This window comes from Ictidomys tridecemlineatus, chromosome 4 (assembly GCF_052094955.1).
Source record: "Ictidomys tridecemlineatus isolate mIctTri1 chromosome 4, mIctTri1.hap1, whole genome shotgun sequence".
NCBI lineage: Eukaryota > Metazoa > Chordata > Mammalia > Rodentia > Sciuridae > Ictidomys > Ictidomys tridecemlineatus.
Window position 1 is genome coordinate 205945625 of NC_135480.1, and position 20244 is coordinate 205965868.

A 20244-nucleotide genomic window follows, 5' to 3' on the forward strand; every position below is an offset into this window, starting at 1 on the left:
TGGGGCCACTTGGCCTGTGGTCTTTGGAATCTGGGGCCTCGACTCAAATGCCAACAAGAGCATGGCCCCAAGATGCCCTAACCCAGCACTGTCCAGCCCTGCTGTCCCTGCGCCTCCCGCCTGGCTTCCCAAGTTCCGCTTGAGTGCATCTTCCCTGGGGTATAGACCTGTGTCCACTTCCTTTTCCTTTCCTCAGCTCACCTCTTACCTTGACCTTTCCAGCTGAACTTGGGCTATCCAAGCCATCCATGAGATGCACCTAGTTTTGATCACCTCTAGGTGCCGTCCCCAGGCCAGGCTTGGTGCTCATCGCAGGGCCATCTCAAGCACTCTACAGACCTGCTCCCTGTGGCCTTGCTAAATGACCAGAGCCAAGGCTGACCCTGGGGCCTCTTCCCACCACAACTCTCAGCAGCCTCAGAGCCCCCAGGTACACATCTTGTTCCTCCTGTGTCCTCTCCCCTCTGTTACCACTGCACAGCCTAGGCTGCGTCTTTCCTATCCGGGTGACCAGAAGATCTCCTGTACTTCTGCCCTCGGGTCCCTGCCCACCTGCCTTGCCAGCCTCCCCTCCTGTCTAGCTCCTATTTCTTCACATCAGAACCCACAGAACTGGCTTTTTGTTGTTAGAGATTTTGGTTAGCATCAGTTCCCCTGACTTGACTGAACTCTGCCAAGTCCCCAACAAGAAGGTCTCAGAAGAGGTGGGTGAGCACGGGCCTGACAAGGGTGGGGATGAAGGATGAGGGCAGTTGAGGCTTCCCTTTCCTGGCATGTGGGGACACTTTCCGGCTGCCCTTGCCACAAGGCTGGGCCACGTGGACAGTTCTAGTCAAGGCATCAGGAAGAGGAAGTGTGCATGCTACTTCTGCCTGGAGGCTGCGAAGGGCAAGCATGGGCTCTTCATGCCAGTTCTCCACGACAGTGTCACCAGACAGGGCAGGCCGCCGGCTGGCTGGGTGGCTGGCGTGTGGCGTTCCTCCAGGCAGGCCCTCTCCACCCCAAGAGAAAGCCCTCCTGGAGCCTCGCCTCCTGTCTGGGGGATGAGCTGTGGCCAAGCAGCCCCCTGCGCAAGGTATTGCTCAGAATGTGGTCCTTGGAGCGAGCAGGCTGGGTCACCTAGGAACGTGTTTGAAATCTGCCCAAGAGCAGAAGCCTTCTCAGAAGTAGTGAGCCTCGGGGGTTCTTACTAGGGACGCTACGTGCACAAGAACAGCAAGAGCACACACAGTATCTGGGGTCCTGCCAGCAAGCGGGGTTCATGAAGGAGGCTGCGAATGGCTGAGGCCTGGCATTTCCAACTGCCTCCAGGAGACACCCAGGCTGCTGGCTAAGGCCTGGCTTTGAGAGGTCAGGCTGGAGCACGTCCTGGGTCCTACTGGAAAATGGCTTCAAAGGAAGAGGCATTGGATTCTGGGACTCAAAGAAGTTCAAAAGCAAGACAGTTTCTTTTTCAAGAATGGAAGTGAACAGGATCACTCCAACCTCACAGTGGGTGCTGTGGAGTGTTAGTGACAAGATCTTGCATCTTGCCAGGTTTTCCTTATTTCTGGAAGGTGCATTTTAGGATCACAGTCTATCATCGGACAAGAGCTACTCAGAATGAGAGCTTATAGGTACCAAGCTCTATCTGCCCCTAAAGCAACTCTTATAAGAATAGAGGGGGTGTAATTTCCGGATATTGGGGATGGACCCAGGGGTGCTCAACCACTGAGCTACACTTTAGTTCTTTTTATTATTTAAAAAAAATTTTTTAAAGATGAAGTCTGACTAAATTGCCAAACTTGCGATCCTTCTGCCTCAGCCTTTGAGTAGCTGGGATCACGGGTGTGGCTCTATAAGTCTTAGAGATCACGGAGGTTGGAAGATGTCCAGAGGTACCCAGTTGGCAAGGGGCAGCTGATGTTTGCACACAGATCCTGCAAGACTTGAGCCCCACCCCTCCCATCTCCCACTGCAGGCTGGTGCCTGGCAGCATCTCACCGTGTCCCAGTGAGGTCTCTGGAAAGCCTGAATTACATGCAAGGTGCAGGCGGATATGCACAGGTGGCAGCTGCGCAGCAGGCTGCCCAAGAGCAGAACGAGCTGAGTGACCAGGGACACCCCTCTAGGTACAGCCGGAGCTGCACACTGAGGCTGTTTTGGCATCTGACTCCTGGGAGGGCATCCAACTGGTGTTTCTCTTACTGTTTGGCATTCTGGTCAAACCCAGCCTCCTTTTCGAAAGGCCTGGTATACAGTATTATCTTTTCTTGCCAAATGGTGGCAGTTTTTTTTCTAACACTGATGCATTTAGTTTCCCCAATTTCCCACCACCAATTACAGGAATATTTTAATGAGAGAAACAAGGCCAGCCAATGTGCTTTCTCCTCCCTTCCTCTTCCCTGGTGGCTCCCCTGCAGTGTCTGGATTCCTGAGGCTGAGCTCCCCAGCACCAGGCAAGAGGCTTACCTATAACCATCTTCCTCTTGGTCAAAGCACTCTACCTTCAATACATTTTTGTTTTACACTTTTTGACAACAAAGTTGTTTTGGGCTCAACATTGAAGATATGGAAAAGACAAGCCTGAGGCAAAAAAAAAAAAATTGCTATTAACTAATTTAGTGGCAGCCCAGGTTCGGGTCCCATTGTGCTGTAAAGCTAATGAGATTCTGCAGGGAGATAAAAGCCACCTTGCTTTGCAAGGCGCCAGAGAAGGGCACTAATGCTACCAGGAGGGGGAGGGAGGATTCAGCTGCTAGTTGAGTGCTGGCTTGAAACAAAGCTTGTAAAAAGATCAAAGTGGACAGGGAGCCCTAGGAGAGAGAGGGAGGAGAAGCCACCAGAACAATGAGCTGACAGGACAAGGTGGCGGGAAGGAGGGAAGAGGGGTACCTCATAGCGAGATGGAATGGCCATGCCCTGCAGCCTGGTTTCCCGGCTCAGAGCTGAACTGTGGGGAGTTACTTGGGAAGACACCATCTGCAGGGCCTGGCCACCAACCTGCAAGGCTTTGTTGACTTTACTTTCTGTTTTCTCCTCCTGCACAGCCAGGTCAGGCCTTGCCTCGCTCTCACCTCCAGGCACCAGAAAGGTCAGGCACACTCCAAAGGAGGACAGCTGAACTTGGAGAAGGACCTCTTTCAAGAGTCCTTGAACCAGCTGCCAGTCAACATGCTGGGGAAGGACTGACAGTCAAAACAGTCTCACCAAGTTCCTCTGCCATATTGTGTGCAAGGAGCGCTGACAGCCTCCCTCCCAGAGTTTGGGAATGGAGGGCTTGAGAGCTATTTTAGCTAAACCAAAAACGGCACTGCCTGCAACACTGGTGACAGGCAGGTCGGTGACAGGGGGGCCTGTGCAAGGCTGGTGTATGCTGCACAGCCTGGTGGGAGCCCAGCCTCGGGACCCCACCACAGGTCATGCAGGAGCCGGATGACCTAGGGTGAGGATTAATTGTCAAGGGAGGGCCAGTGACTGACAAAGAGCAAGTAGCCACCAGATGTGAGCCATCACAGTTTGATCTCACTTAATCTCCACAAAATCTGACAACATAGGGACTTGTAACTGCCATTTATAAGTGAGGGACAAAAGTTGCCAGGAGGTCAAGTGACTTGCCTGGGCCAAGGAGCTGTGAAGCCGCAGAGCAGGGATGGCCCAGGCGCGTGAGCTTGAATGCCAGACGTGAAGCCCCAGGCCTGGCGGCTCCCACTGCAGGTCTTTGGGGTTGATGTGGGGCTTGGGGGTATCACATCCAAGTCTTGTCCCCCGAGGGGAAGGAAACCCATCATTCTTAGGGGGGAGCTATGGCCGTAGTACAAGTCTCCCAAGTGAAGCCATGTTCTTGCCACTTGGACGAGGTTCCCTCCACTTCTCTGCTAGAAGCTTCTTCCTATCTTGCCCACTCTCAGGTGCAGAGCCCCCGAGGTCTGATGCAGACGCTAGTGGGCCCTCAAGATGACTCTGGATTGGACAAGGCTCTGCCTGAGTTATCAAGAGGGAAACTGGGCCAATAGGAGGTGGCGGCACCAGTCCAGTCTGTACCCTGATTCATCAAGGGAAATAAAAAGTGCAGCATAAAAGTGAAGTGGGTGGGAGGCTGGGGAGACTGGACTTCAGTGATGATCTTGGGACAGGAGCCGCTCTTGGCTCCCCAACCCTCCACTCTGCTGCGGGGGCCACATTCGTTTTGCTTACATTCCCTTATGGCCAACCCCAGCCCCGCTTTGTTCTTCTGTGTCAGTAAGGGAAGAACAAAGGGTGTGCTGATGACACAGGTGACACAGGGAGGAGGACAGGGAGGGGACTCTCAACAGACCTCAAGCCCCGGCTCTCCCTATGTTAAAAGAAGGATCCACTGAGCCCCTTGAAGGGGAGAGTTCCAAGGACCAGGAGGCCTGTTGCCAGCCAGGGCAGGAGGTGACACACTCTGCAGCGAGACTCTGGCTCTGTTTCAGGGGTGGCCTTGTATTTTCTTCCCCACCTTTTTCCTCAGAATTTTCCAACTATGTTCAACGTGGGGTGTTTGATTTAATTGAAAATGTAGGATTCCTGCCTGGGCTTCTTAAACAGGGATCCCTGTATTTCTCTAACCAGGGACTGTCTTCAGGGGCTCCTGAGCCCTGTAAGGTTGTGAGTCCCCCAAAGTCTAGTAGGAGGACCCAGGTGTGTTAACAAGTTTCACGAGGTGAGGCTGAGCAGGAACCACAGGCAAATGGACCACTGTGGGTATCTGCCTGCTTCCCGTCACCAGGGGTGGGCCTAGGGGCGGGCAGTGCCACTCCTGCGCTGACCTGAGCTGGACTAGCGGCTTCAGCAGTTCCTTGGTGCTCTTCCTAATGCAATGGACTGATGGCACCAGGCTGCATTATCTGCAGCACACAGCCCCTGGAGCCCAAGGCCTCCCCTGCTCAGCTAGGAGAGTGGGGCCTCCCACTATTAAAAGTATTTCCCCGCACGATTAATACATGGGGAAAGTTAAATACCCAAATGCTCAGATGGTGCTTATTTAAAAGGGAAGCCTGGTGGAGACCCAGACTCTGGCTTCCCTCCAACCAATGCTGGCTTCTACACAATGTGAAGATAGAATTCTTTTAGACCTGAGTTAAAGTGGATAAGGCCACATGGTGGGACAGAGGGGACTGCAAGGACAGTGGGCTTCAATCCTGGATTAGTCACTGATTGCCTGGGAGATCTTGGCTTCATCATATTCCTGCTGGCCCTCAGAGAGCATGAGGCTGGGATCAGGGCCACATGGTCCTATAGGTCCCTCTAGTCCTTTAGTGGACGCCACTGCAGGCCACTGCTGTCTCAGTCACACCCCATGGATGGCAGTCACCCTCCAGGCCCAAGAGCAGACCTGAGACAAGCTCTACCCTCAGCCCTGCCAGGGATGAAGGTGAAGCTCTCTGTTCTTTAAAAAGCACAGCAGAGGCCGGGCTCAGTGGCACACATCTGTAATCCCAGAGGTTCGGGAGGCTGAGACAGGAGGAGCATGAGTTCAAAGCCAGCCTCAGCCACAATGAGGTGCTAAACAACTCAGTGAGACCCTGTCTCTAAATAAAATACAAAATAGGGCTGGGGATGTGGCTCAGAGGTTGAGTGCCTGAGTTCAATCCCAGGTAACCCCCCTGCAAAAGAAAGCCCAGCAGATTCTGGGTGGCAGCAGAGGCACCAGGTCCCTGTCCCACTCTAGGAAGCCACCTGCTGTGCTGCCATCTTCACAAGGTCCTCAGTCTTGGGGTGGGTAGAGGAGCTTGGAGAGCGCTGTGCTCTGAGTTGGAAGCCGCCTCTAAGCTCCAGCTAACAGGCATCAGGATGAGCGTGTGCTACCTGGATGCCCTCACTCTGTCCCCAACCCAAAGAGGTCAACTTTACTTTCACTGGGTAAAGATACTTTAACATAACAGAGGACATTAGCCCAGGAGCCAGAGCTGGCCTAGAGTTTTCCAAAGATAGATGTAGCCTTAAGGAAAAGGGCCCAAGGAATCTCTGGTTTCTGGAGGCAAAGATGGCAGCGCAGCGTATTAAGCACATAGAGAGACTGCAGCCCTGGCCAGCAACACTGCTCAAGGATGTGCGCTGGCTTCTGGAAGAATATTTCAGACAGTCCCAGAAGCACTCATGCCACAGAAAAGAGGTACAGTTATTGCAAAATCAGAATGTGACGACCTCAGCCCTGAAAGTGGTGCTGGAAGTGATGAGGAGAGCTACAGAAGGAAGCTCCCGAGGTGGGGACGAAAGCAGGGGACTCAGCTTTTATTATGCAGCCCTAGTCTCTCCTCTGAACCTGGATTTGTGTGCCACAGGCTCAGCAGGCCTGGGGGCCTGAAGGGGAAGCGTGGCAGCCCGGGGCTGGGGATTACTCGGGGAGATCAATATTCCTCTCTGCCTGATGAAGGAGCCATCTGCATGGGGTCTGCAAGCCTTCTACCTATCACTGGGCAAAGCTGAGCAGCTCTAGGGCGGAACCAGCATACTGTCCGGTCAGAAAGGAGAGGTGGAAACAGCCCCAGCTGCTCCACTGTTCCCCAGAACCTTGCTCACACCTGAGAACAAGCTGTGCCTGAGAAGGGAGCCCACATGTATAAAGTGCTTAAAACAGAGTCTGGCACAAACCAGGGCCTCCATAAACGAGTCTTCATTTGGTCTGGGAATGCCAGTCCTGCCTTCCTCTGTACTCCAGTCAAGATGACGCTGCTGCCTGGAAGGGAGGCCCAGACTCCCCAGGTCCCTTAGGATAGACTGCCTCCAGTCATGGCATGTAAGGCCCCAAGGACCTGGATCCCAGCCTTGTCTCCCATCTCTCCCACCTGACATCCTGGCTGTGGCAGCTCCCTCAGCGCGGTCTGTCCCTGCAGCTGAGCTCAGGCCGTCCCTCTGTCTGGAACGCTCTTATCCAGTTAAGCCCTTACCTTCTGAGGGCTCGGCCCAGGGTGCTTCCCTAGCCTGTTCCATCCCCTGAGCTGGGGAAACCCTGGCCTGTACTTCTAGCACAACCCTCAGGATACCCTGGCCAGTTCCTGGTCAGTCCCGAGACCAGACTTCCCCACCCCAACACTGCTCACCTGCCACGTTTCTGTCTTCTCAGGCTCAGCTCAGAGTTTGGAGGGCACCTTTGGGGAGTGGCTCTGTACTGGGTCTCAATTACCCAGGAGAACTCTGATGAGGAGAAGAGGTATTTATTTTTTATTTTTAGCCAGTAAGGGTCCAGGAAGGGGAGCAAGGGCATGGGAGGAGAAGAGGGTATGGGAGAAGAGGGCACAGAGTACTGCGGGGCAGGAGGGCCTGCGGTGGAGCTCTCCAGGGTCCTGACCGCCTTCCACTTCTGCTCAAGGCTTCGCGCAGGGCTGAGGAGGGATACACATGAAGGGTCCTTGACATTTCTCAGGATTAAGGAATTAAGACTTTTCATTTAGATGAAAAGAAAAAAGTTCGATGCTTTCCAGGTGGTAAAATGCCAGAATGTCGCTGGCTGCCAGGAAAGTCCTGGCCCAGAGACACCTGCATTGTTCCGCGCACACTCGGCACAGGGCATTATTTCTCCAGGAATGCCTTGCAGTGAGAGAAACAGCCAAAGACTTCTGGACTCCTGAGAATATCCAGACAGCACCACCTACTTCCCACCAGATCTCAGGCAATGGCAGGAGGAAGAACAAAGACTGCACGTGCCTCCCCTGCCCTGCTTCGCCAGCAGAACAAGCCTTCAGGGCAGGATACATCCATCTCAGGTGTCTCTGGGGATCACTGGAGGGGTCCAAGCCCTCTCAGCACATTAGACACTGACCCAGGTGTGTGTGGCTGAAATTCCAGGATCTTACTCCCTCTTTAGCTGCCTGTATCCAGGGGAAGAGAAACTAGGAGCGGAGCAAAGGAAAGATGACTTTGGTGGGATCAAGTGGCTTTGTTAGGGCAGGTCAGTGTTTGGTCTGGTTTATGTAAACATCCGACTTAAAATGGGCCATGTGCATAGATGGCTGCAGATTCTGAGTTCCAGTACTCCCTGCTCCTGTGGCAATGCCGACAGCAGTAGCCACCATGTTACTGAGCACCTGCTATGGGCAACCCAGTACCAAGCACTTCGCCCGCACTATCACAGTAAATCCTCACAACATGTACCCCAAAAGTGGGTATGACAATTTCTCCCTTTTTATGGAGGAAGGACCTGAAGCTGGGAGAGGCTGAATGGTTCATGACAGAACTGGATGCAAATCTAGAGTCCATGCTCTGAGCCGTGGTGTCCACTGTGAAGAGATGGGCAGAGGTGGCAGCAAAGACACAAGGAGAAGCAGTAGAGGAGGTGAGAAGCCTGTGGGCAAAATACCAGCCAAAGGGGACGGAGGGGATGGGGAACTTCTGCAGGAGAGGAGGGCCACTGGCTACAGGCAGTTCTGAGAACCTGAGCAGGACAGGGACTATGCTGTTAGGTCACCTTGTAAGCCCTAGAGAAACAGCCAGCTCAGCCTCACACCAAGGGTAAGCGGTGGAGCCAGGACCTGGTCACCTGTAGATGGCTCCTGGCCACTGTGCTGTTAAGATCTCTCTCAGGGACAATCTCCATGTGGAGCACACAGGAAAGTCAGGCTTGGAATAGGATCAGCTCAGCTGGGCAGCCTGTGCTCAGGGTTCCAGGCTGCTCGGCCGAGGGATGGAGGCTGGCCAGAGTAGGGGTCTTCTCAGGCGAAGCTGTCAGTCCAGCTGGTGTCCTGTGCATCCTGTGTAGTCCCGCGGGAGGAAGCCATCAAACTGACAGGTGACCACCCTGTGATCCCTCTGATGGCAAGAAGCACAGGCCATATCTAGGGCAACTCAGGGTCCCTGAGAACATCAGCAGGCCAGGCCAGGATTGTCTGGTTCCCTTTCTACTACCACACAGTAGAGACTGTAGGTACCTCAGCCATGGTCACACTCAGCAGTGGCCGAGGGAGCCTTGGAGGGAAAGTTCTAGGGGATCCCAAGAGGGAAACAAATGATCAAGTGTTACCTGGGTGTTTACGTAAACCAGACCCTTCAGAGAGAAGGTGGTGGCACAGGCTTTCTACCAGGTAGGTGCCTGAGGGCCCCTCCTTGCTGCCCTCGGCTCCCAGGTGCCCGGACTGAGGCATCTACTTATCTGGCCTGGTCAGTGCAGGCCAGCTGTCATCAGCTGCAGAAAGGGTGGCCCTCGGGGATGACCCTGGGACCACCCGACCTCTCCTTCCCTGAAACTGGTTAACATCCAACTACTGGTGCACGCCTTCCTCCTGCATGTCACTTGTCAGAGTCCACAGACGGGAATCCACTGCCTACATTAAGCTGCCCCCTTGCCCTCCCATCTGTGAAATTTGTCCCCTAGCTCTGTCTGTTTGAGACACACCCATGAGGCAGCAACAGAATGCACAGACGCAAAATGAAAATGACCCCTCGCTCCATCTTTAAAACATCAGCTCTCTTCACTGGAAGACGCTGATCACAGCACTCAAGAGACACAGGAACGGGACAGTCAGAGGCACACAACCTGGCAAGAGCAGACACCCTCTGCCGACTTCTGGGTGGTCGCCGGCAGTGGGCACTCTAGGTGTGGGAGTCTCCTACACAGGGTCCTGGGAAGATGCAGACCAATATGACCTGAGGTCTTGGGACTTTCAGCTCCGGACTCTCTCAGGTCTTTCACGAGTTTCCTGAGCATCTGGGTGGTGTGAGGTGCTAGAGCAGATGTGCTCAGGTAACATGGGTTACCCGGCCCAGCTGGTGAGGGCTCCATTCTCCAGGAAGGCTCCTGTGCTTCAGGACTTCAATTAGCCTAGGTTGCAGGGGCAGATCCTCAACACACCCAAAATAATACTAGGGATTCCACTAACATTTCAGAGAACTGGGTCTTAGAGAGCTCACTCAGTTCCTTCTATCGAAAAGCACCCTGTGACCGCTCAGTAAACATCCTGGATAAAGCCTGTCCCCAGACAGGGCCTGGTCTTTCACAGGGCCCGCATGAACTGGGGATCATCATGCTAAGTGAAATAAGCCAATCCCCAAAACCAAAGGCCAAATGTTCTCTCTGAAATACGAATGCTAACATACAGTGGGGGCGGGCGAGAAGAATAGTAGTCCAGTGGATTAGATGAAGGGGAATGGTGGGAAGGTGGGGAGATGGGAATGGGAAAGACAGTAAAATGAACCAGACATCACTTTCCTGTATTCACACATGCACACAGGACAGGACAAGTGTAGCTTCACGCCCTGTGGAACCACAGAAAAGGAAGTTATGCTCCTGTATGAGTGTATGTCAAAATACATGCCACTGTCGTGTGTAAATGAAAAGAACAAAGAAAAAAATGGATGCGTGAACAAACACAGGGGTGAAGGAGTGGCAGCACCCTGCTGGACAGTCCACCTGTCCACAGCCAGTCCTGACAGAGCAGGCCCAAGCAGGCTACTCTCCCCTCTGTTGTGGGCAGAATGACTGTGGCGCAAGTGCTGGAGCTCTGTGGCCATAGCTGCTCTGCCCTTTACCTGAGCGGCTCTGACCCTCTCCCAGCCCCTCCGCCTGCCGCCAAGATTAACTCAGTGAGAAGCTGCAGGCTGGCTCCGCTCCTGAGTTGCTGGAGGGAAGTGCACACTGTTGTGAAATGAGGGGGTTAAAGATCAAAACAGTGCCTGCCCCTGCAGAGTTTAAATGTCAGAAAAATACTAACACGCTTGAAACCTTTCCCGGCCTTTGTGATTCTGCCCTTTCAGAGGGTCCCCTTATTTCCAAGTCCCATTCTCTGAATCTACTCTGCTGGAGACTTGCTGGCTATGAAAAGCTGCTTCGCCCCAGGATGAAGCGCAAGAAGCCTCTGGGGGAGTGCAGCGAATGGCAGGCACCTGTCAGCAGCCGCAGCCCCACAGCAAGTCGTCTCCGGCCTGCGGCCACTTCCTCACTCAGGTAGGGATCTAACGAGCACGACAGAAAGGTCTTGCTGACAGTCAACGTCTGCAGACAAAAGGAGGCCAAAGTCTGCTTCCCATGGTGGAATTTGCTATAGAACCTCAGGTCTGCGGCTTTAACTAGGGAGCAGGCATGGGCCCCAGGAGAATCTGACAGGGGTGTGCTTCTATTGTCTAGCCTCTGATGCCATTTTTCAGAAGTGAAAAGTTTTGGCTCTGCAAGGTAGTCCCCTCCACCGCCCCTCCTGGATCACAGGGAGGAGACGACCTCTGAGGGCTTCCTGCCTTCCTAGCAGGCTCTAGTGGCCATGCTGCTACTGTCCAGCAGGAACACTTCCCCTCCAGTAAATACAGCCATGTTCTGACTGCCCGAGAGGCGCAGCCTTGGGGCTCTACCCCAGGCCAGCTGTGTGGGGAGGGTGGCAGGGAAAGAGTCCCCCTCTCAGAAGAGGGCACAGCTGTGCATCTACCACTGTCAGGACATTTAGGCACCGTCTTCTGCCTGAGACACCACCTTACTGAAGACCCAGAGCCTCCTGCGCACGTCACACCACCTCCTGATGCATGGATCCAGACGATGCTGGTAACAAGGCCCACCCTGGCCAGTCTATATGGCTGGGCGCAAGCAGGCCAGTTAGGGGCGAAAGGGAACGTTTACCTCCATGCTCTTGAACAAGGTCTTTCAGGAAAATGCTATAAGCAGCATCAATCAGTACACCCCAGATTTAAGTGGGTGGACAGGAAGAAAATAGAAATCTGAGAAATAGCTGGTCCTAAAAAGCAAAGTTTAGAACACTGCTGCCTGATCCTTCTATTTTGGCATTTTGAGTTTGAGATGCTAACCATCACCCACAGGCTGCTCAGGCCTCAGAGTGCCGCGGACGAAACAGCCCCAGCTCTGTTTAGTGCCAGGCCTGGCTGGGGCACAGGAAGTGCCACCATCTGACTGGGCTGACCTCACCTTGGCTGAGGTGAACACAGTGAAACCAGCATAGTGCACCCCAGCTCCTAGGAAGGGACCCTGACTGCCTGTTCTGCATGATCACTCCACCACTACCTTCTGCAAGCAAGGAGCGTGAACTTTCCGACAAGGTGCCAAACTGCTCATGTGGTGGAACCAGTTGGAAGCTTTTTTGAGAAAGGATTTAATCTAATTCTGTGCTGTATTATTTTCTAATACATTGCTTCATCTGGCAGCAATCAGGCAATGCTCTGATAGGAAGAGATGAGGATTCTTCCATCTACTAATTCCCTTTTATCTTTTTGGTACCAGGGATTGAACCCCGGGGTGCTTAACCACTGAGCCACATCCCCAGCCTTTTTCATTTATTTGTTTTGAGACAGGGTCTTTCTAAGTTGCTTAGAAACTTGCTAAGTCACTGAGGCTGGCCTTGAACTTGCCATCCCATCAGCCTCCCAGGTTGCTGAGATCACAGATATGCATTGCCATGCCCAGCTCCATCTATTAATTCTTACCTGCCGGAAGGAAAAAAAAAGACTTCAGTGTTATCTGCCTTTAGTTATAACCAGATGGCACTGTCACCTGCCCCGAGTTGTGATTCTTTAATCTAGTACAGGTCATATTGGAGGTCAAGTCCATTTAGTTAAACACAGGGGAAGGCATAGATGACAGAGGAATCTCGGGAGACTCTGCCCTCCCCAGCTGATACACAGTCCCCAACCATACTGCTTCAAACATAGCATCAACTACAGGGAAGGAACTGCGGATGCTCCTAACCCTCTCTAACTAGACTGATATTAATCCTAAACACTGCTTCTGTGTGTGTTTGTAGTTTTTAAAAAATGCAAAGAACCCCCAGCAGGTCATTTTCAGGAGAGGCAGGATAAAGATGGATAAAGATGCAGCATTGTCTCTTTAAATCTATGCATCACCAAATCTACATTGCACACACTTCCCAATTTCCTAATAAACTTTCTGCCTATATTCAAAAACACTTAATTTTACCAGAAATTGTGTGGGAGGGATAGATATGCAAAGACCAGAACTGCAACGCCCCCACTGCCATAAAGCGCTTTGGAATGGAAATGGGACCAATGTTAAAGTCCAGGGTCTGGGCTGCAGGGCTCCTGCCTGGTGAAGGACAGGGCTTTTGTGGAGCTGGGGGAAGGTAACTCATTGCCACCTCACAGAGGATACAAAGGTAAGAACCAGGTTAAAGGAAAAAGCAGCGGTTGTAAATGTCCCTCACCAAAACAAGATGCCAAACAAGATGCAAAACAAGATGCCAACGATGAGCTGCATTCTCTCTCTAGAATGCTTTCAGCCAAGAGCCAGGGGCAAAGCCTGGTGAGCCAGCACAGAAAGCTAGCGCTTAAGGCCGAGATGTTCTGCACGATGTCCAAGTGACCGCTCTAGGTGTGGAGACTCAGATAAGGATGCCAAGATCACAAATGCAATCCTGGCACTAAAGCCTAGGCATGAGCTCCCTGCAGGGCAAGGCAGTGGCTTTCTCAGTGACTCTCTCTCGACTTGGGAGCACTGTATTTGTAAGGAGGTGTAAATGACACCAATGGGGGCCCAGCCCCCTCCTCTGCTCGCTATTGCTAACATCTTCCACTGTGAAGGGACCAGCATTGGACACTCGCTAGTAACCCACTCCAGCCCGCGCACCTGCTGTTGACAGATCTAATCAAGAACGTCTCGTGGCACTTAGTTGGGGTAAGTTCTTGAATTCTGGCTGCTCACACTTATAGGCTCCCTAAAGGTGTGCTTTCCAGCCCCAGGCTGCTTCTCCACTCCTGGCTCAGGTCTTCTGCCCCTTATCATGGCAAATGAGTCAGGGGTCAAGGTGAGCTGCCATGAAGGGAAGCACCACAGGAAGCCCTCCCTGCTCCCTGCTCCCTGCATCCTGCGTGTGGAGGTTCTCTGGGAAGATGAAATGTCGAGCTGGGGACTGGGGTTTCTCTCATCCCTCTTTGTTGTGGATAACATTCACTTACACCTTCCACGAGGAAGCCCAATGTCTAACCAAGCTACCAGCACAGTGTGAAATGAGGGTGAAGCCTCCCCCAGCGCACCACCAGGCACCTGGAACTCTTTGAGAAATGAGTTGCAAAATGGAGTTGACCTTGGAGTAACTCAAAAGCCCCTGATTTTTAAAGTATGTATGTGTATGTATGTGTATATATATGTGTGTGTGTGTATATATATTTATATTAGTTATAGGTGGACATAATACCTTTGTTTTATTTTTATGTGGTCCTGAGGATCAAACTCAGTGCCTCATGCATGCCAGGTGAGCACTCTACTACTGAGCCCCAGCCCCAGTCCCCAAAGCCCCTGATTTTTAAGGTGTAAGTTACATATAATAAAACCTACCCACAGCAGGTGTGCAGTTCTGAGTTCTGACACATGCACATCTGTGTCATCTCGACCATGGCTGTAAAAGAGCACTTCCACTGCCCCAGCACCTTCCCTCGTACCCTTCTGGGGATTTCCATCCTAAGGTCTTGTTTCCTTGGCATGCCATATAGATGGAAGTGCGCGGTGAGCAGTTTTTGACTGGCTCTTTAAACTTCTTCCACAGCCTCTGGATGGAGACCAATGCTTACTCCCCATGCCCTCGTGTTTTGCTAACACATTCTGAAGGAGAAGCAGAAAGTAAGACTTACCTTCTGGAATACTTGATAGTTGGATTTCGACCATATATCCAGCTGGGGAAAGAAAAAAAATCATTAGCAATAATTGCAGAATTCTAGCCTTTAAGAAATGATATGGTAACTACTATTACCCTTACTAAACTTGAAAAAGTAAAACATTCAGATTACAGAATAGGATCTGGGGTTGAAGATCTTAAATGTTCTGCTTAAATTTCCTCTGTATCAATCTGTAGGTGATTTCAGAAAAACAAATGAAGGGATGAATACAGGGAAGGCAAATGGAGAAACACAGGCAATCAAGCACTTGCTCAAACCCTGACTCCCACTGCAGTTCTTGCATCTCAATGTGCCTCAGGATCTTGGCACCTGTTGAGCTTGTTGCTGGACTCTTTTCCACAAGCTCTCCCATGGCTTCTCCTATAAGTCCTGCAGCTCTGCCACCTTATCAGAGAGGCATTTATCAGTTACCTATCAAAATATCATTCCCAGTATCTGCCATCTTGATTGTCTACACCCTTTCAAAAATTTAAATGTATAGCACTTGAAACTGCCGGAGGTGCTATCATTTCTTTGTGTATTTACTATCTGATTTGCTCAGAGAAATATAAGCTCAGCAATGGCAGGAGGCCTTTCTTCCTCCCCATATCCGAAGCACACTGTGGGTGTCAGTAGGTCTTTGCTGGGTGGAGGAAAACTAGCAGGATCCAGCTACCGAGCACCTGACCCACGGCAGGCCCCCACCAGGCCCTCCACATGGGTTCATTTAATCTCCAGAATGAGCGGATGTGGCTGATTCCATTAGCAGCCTCACTCTCCAGGTGAGGAGTCAGGGTCCAGAGCTGTCCAACAGCCAGGGTTACCTGGACAGGCTTCCTACAGAGAGCCTCACCTGGTGGCGTTTAAACCTGGTTGGGGTCAGAAGCCCCTAGGTAGGATTTAAAAATAGGTGCAGATTCCTTGCTCCCTCCCCTGGAGTCCTCTCCTTTTGTTATCTGTCTTTTCAGCAGTGTTCCAGGTAAACTTTGATGCCGATGGGCTGGGAACTCGCTGTGGTCTACCCTAGTCAAACACAGTTTGCATAATGAAGCAGACCTGTGCCTTCGCCCTATTTCAAGAGCAGTAAAGTATTGCAAACCCCAAATCACCCCAGTACAGAGCTGGAGACAGCCCAAGGATCACGATTAAAGGAGAAGTCCTCAGCGAGTCCCAGAAGTGCTGGATAGTTGGCTTTAATATCCGAGGTCAAGAGCTGAGCAAATTGAAATGCCGGAGGATGGGTCTCTTGGAACCTGCCTTTGGGGTTGGCCAGTGGTCACGCAGGAGTCCAAGACGAGGCTGTTTGGGCCTGAATGTCACGCTGTTGATTTGGAGCCACCAGGAGAATGAGAAGCAAGTCACAGGGGAGACTCCTCTAAGAGGACAGGAAGTGGAATGGCTGCATTTGACCTGGCTTCTATTTTGAGGAAATACACCAGCACTTGGCTTTCTAAAAAAAGTCCTTGAAAATTAAAAGTTGGGCTGTGACCAGGCACTCATCCAATTCTCCAGAGTTTTCCTGCTCACATTTGGTCTCCTGTCACCCTCACTGTGGTGAACACTCTGCAGGAGAGAAGGCTAAGGCGGTTCCCAGCTCTGCAGGCCCCTGCTGGGGTGGAGGAGGTCAGCTGGCCAATCCCAGCGCCCTTGCAGAAGAGCCTGATGGCACGTTCCTGCCCTCCACTTGGAAACACACTGCAATCCCTCCTCGAGCAGGTCCCTGGGCTGCACCATGTCCCTCCTGGTCTCCACAAGAGCCCCTGGTCCACTCCCTCCCTCCACTCCTGCTAAATCGCTTCCTAGAAAGGCCACGTGGCCAGTCTGTAGTCATAGCCAGCCTTGCCCTCAACTAACGGATGAGGAAGAGTCTAAAAAACTCCAGGAGCTAGAGTTTTAATTTGACAGGTTAACAATTTGTAGGGGAAAAGTGACAAAGATAACTCTGAAGGAAACCTCAAAAGAAATATGTAAAATTAATTCCCCACATTATCAATTCTTTTAAAGTATACCATTGGGCAGCTGGTCACAGAGGGGATACAAAGCCAGGTTCCAGCTACTTTCTCAGTATAGCAGTTTGGCTTAAGGTTTAACAAATGCGGCACTTAAAGATTCTTCAGAACTGCAGGGTGAATATGAATGGCTTTTTGCATCTTTTAATTCTACCCAAATCACTGCCAAGATGACAGGGAGATGCCAAAGATTCTAAATCTACATTTTAGGAAGAGAAGCATCAATGTCTGCACTTGGGACTAACTAGTTCTCCTTACAGCTCAAGCCCATAGCTGCTGCTTCTGAAGCCCTCTGCCATTCACCCTTCCTGCCTCGTCATGCCCCACGGAAGCAGAAGACAAACGCAGAGCCAGAAGAGGAATCTGCACAAGCTAAAAAGTATCAGTGTTTGCTTAAACAGAAAATTGTCTTAAAACACCTTCAGTATCTTCAAAATGTTTTAATGAAAACATCATCTATGAAGAAATATGCAAAGGTTTAATTAGGAGCCGGGCTCTGCAGCTCATTGTGGATTCTCAGAACACTCCTAGCTTATTCAAAGCGAGGGTGCTGCTCTTTTTCAAAGGAGGTTTAAATATATTATTCAGGACCCTAGGGACAGCTCTACCATCTGGGAGCCAGGGGCCTTGGACAATGTGGTCCCTTCACCTGGTGCACACAGCTGAGAGGGCTGGATAACAATGGGCTCCCTCTTTTGCAGGACCACACAGCAGGTGGTCTGTACTTGATTTTCTGCTAGATTTATGCCAAAGAAAGCCATTTAAATGAGTGTGCTGGAGTCAATGCCACCTCTCCTCAGGGCCAGGAAGATCTCAGAAATTCATCCAGGGAGCTACGCCATAGCTGCGTGAATATTTATTAGCTCCAGCTTACCCACTGCAAGGGCGGGTATGGCTACCCGTTTTTTTGCTGGCTGCAATATTCAGAAAAGGAGCATTGTGAGGCTGCACGCCTCCAGCCTGATGAACTAAAAATGACTCTGAACCACGGTGTCAGGGTAAGAAGGTGAGCTCCCTGGGTTTGCTGGCAAGCATTTGAAAGACCTTGTGGTGACCTCTGGCCAAGTCTGCAGTCCTGTGAGCAGCATCCTGGCCTCTGGGGATGGGAAGACGTACCTTAGGGTGGGAATAGGGTCTATTTTCACCTCCCCCAAGGATGACCAAAAACTTCAGCACAGACACATCTGCTCTCAGGACAAATGCCGAGGTGTCCTAAGGCCTCTCTATACAGGAGCAACTAGTGAAAACATTGACCAAAAAGGACAATCAGCATGACCTGCCATCACTGGCAGGTCACTTTAACTTCCATGATAACCACTGTCTCCTCTGTCACAACCGGCGAGCGCAGGCATGGCTGGCTGAGGAGTCTTATGGCCTCTACTTTACCTGTCCTCCCAGCACGAGGTTGATAAGATCATTTGCAACTCACAGCAGAGGAAACTGAGGCCCCGAGAGGTTAAGCAAGTTGTCCAATGCCACCTAGCTGCCAGGCCCCTTTCCCTGGGGGCGGAGGCTGCCCTTAAGCTTGACTTCAGATGGGCCACCAACTCGGAAGCCCCCACGCTGATGCCTGCACAGCTCTTCTGGGGGCACTCTCCTGCAGAGTTCAACACTGCAAATCTGCTTCGAGGCCTGCTGCCATGGTAATCATCGCCACTAAAATTCATTTATCAGTATCTGAAATTCTGGCAGCTTCTCAGAAAGTTATCAATTCTTTATTTCATTTTGAAAAGCAATGCATACAATGAATTTTAGATGATCTAAAATGGACATTTCAAAACAGAACTTATGAGCCACAGGGGTTTCAACTTTTAAAGCCTTTATTTAGGAGCTCTGTCTTGCAAGGTCAACAGGTTGACCAGACGCGTCAGTTTGGGTGAATGTGACACCTGAGTGACAGGGATAGATTTCTCCATAGCTTCTCAAGTTTTCAAAACCGTGCAAACTTCCTGTGCTCATCCCCTTAAGCCTGCCCGCCCTCCCTGGAGAAGGAAGAGGAAGTCTGGGGAGGAACGCGGTGTTGCAGGTCTATTATTCTTCAGCTTTTCACTTTCAATCAGGACACGCATTTGTTACTAAAAAAACTGCTGAAAGCACAATTTCAGGGCCCCCTCTGCATGGGAATTAAACCGGATTCCCCTCTCCTGGCTTTCACCCTTCTCCCTAGAAGTAACAAGAGGCCATTTTTCTGAAGGTCGTCTGAACAATTTCAAAGGCTATAACAAATCAAAATGTTCCCTGCATCTAATATCAAACGGGGCTGATGCCAACACTTATTAGAGAAATCAGATTCCAGCTTCCCCAACCCCCTCCACCCAAACACACACACACACCCAACTTTGAAGTGAAAGAATGCAGGATCAGAAATTACCCTGGAGACAGCTCTGGCTGTCTTTGAAGGTTTCCTTTGATACCACTATTTCTTTTCCTCTCTTAGGCTTGCAGGCTAAAAGCTGCCTTTTTTTTATTGATATGGGGGTAATTAATGAAGCTATAGCATTAACATAACCTAAATCCCCTAATAAGACAAATCCAACTGAGACACTTAAATTTTTTCACTGAAGCCTGATGGCTTAGGATCGGGACAATGGCCAGGTGTTGCTCTAGATCCTGCCTTTTGACATGCTGAGTCACGGCCACGGCTCTGACTCCCTGATGGCAGTGAAGAGCGGTGGGCGAGTTGGAGCAGCATTTGTGTTTTCTATTAGAGCCATCAGGCTACTGGTGTTCGGTATCAAAACACGAATTACAGGTGAAGAGACAGGATGTCAGGGTGGTGGCTGTTCTGCAGAGTGCAAAGCAGAGTCTTGCTGGGACAGGTTTTGCAGGCGAAAAGCCCTGTTGGGTCTGTAACCTGGGGGTGGCGGGAGCACTCCCACAGTAAGGGGGATAATGAAACCATTTAGAAAGCGCCAGCTGCATGGTGGGCAGGCATCGCAGAGGCAGAGGCGAGACCTCTCAGCTTCATCCAGAGCTCTAAGGCTGTTTCTGGGAGACTACAACAAAACACAGCCACCCCCCAGCCACTTCTGCACCAACTCAGCCAATGCAGGGCTGCACCTTTGCAATAACAAAACTCAAGTGACGATTTGTTCTTGTAGGCCACTCCTTAGGCTCCAATGGTGCCTTCCAAATGTTACATTGCATTTGAAATGTGCAAGACACTTCAACACGCAACTGCATACTCCACGCAGGCTGCTTCCCCGTGCCTCCCACATGTGCTCAGGCTGCTGCTGTGTTCCAAGCACTGAGGATTACCTTAGGGACACAGCAGAGTCACAGGACAGGGTCTATGCCCTTGGGAGCTCCAGTTCAATGCAAGTTTGAGACCTGGCTCTGTGAGGCTGTGGCACAGGGATCCACCCCCCTACAGCCCATTCCTTCACCTGCGAGACGAGACAGCTGGGGAGCCTACAGCCAGGCAGGCAATGTCTGAATGGTCATGCCACCAGACAAGACATGCTACTGTCACCAGCATTTCTATTAGTTGCAAGAGGGACAGGTAAGCAAGCACACCATACTAATTAATTCTAGAACTGGCAAACAGGTGCTCAAGACTCTGATGTGACCCCTTTGTGCCGGGAGTGGAGGTGCACCCAGCTTTGCCAGCTCTGCCACCTCTGGAGCCCATGCTCATGAGCACAGGTCACCATAACAGGCCCCTAGGACAATGGGACAGATAAGACGACTGTGT

General features: G+C 51.4%; 1 protein-coding gene across 1 annotated transcript in view; it reads right to left on the bottom strand.

The window, feature by feature from the left end:
* The window catches only part of Med27 (mediator complex subunit 27), a 187332-nt gene that overhangs the window by 4588 nt on the left and 162500 nt on the right, over positions 1–20244 (bottom strand). Inside the window, exon 6 of the mRNA XM_005321100.3 lies at positions 14518–14559. Within this exon, the coding sequence (XP_005321157.1) occupies positions 14518–14559 (42 nt within the window). The remainder of the gene's footprint in view (positions 1–14517; positions 14560–20244) is intronic.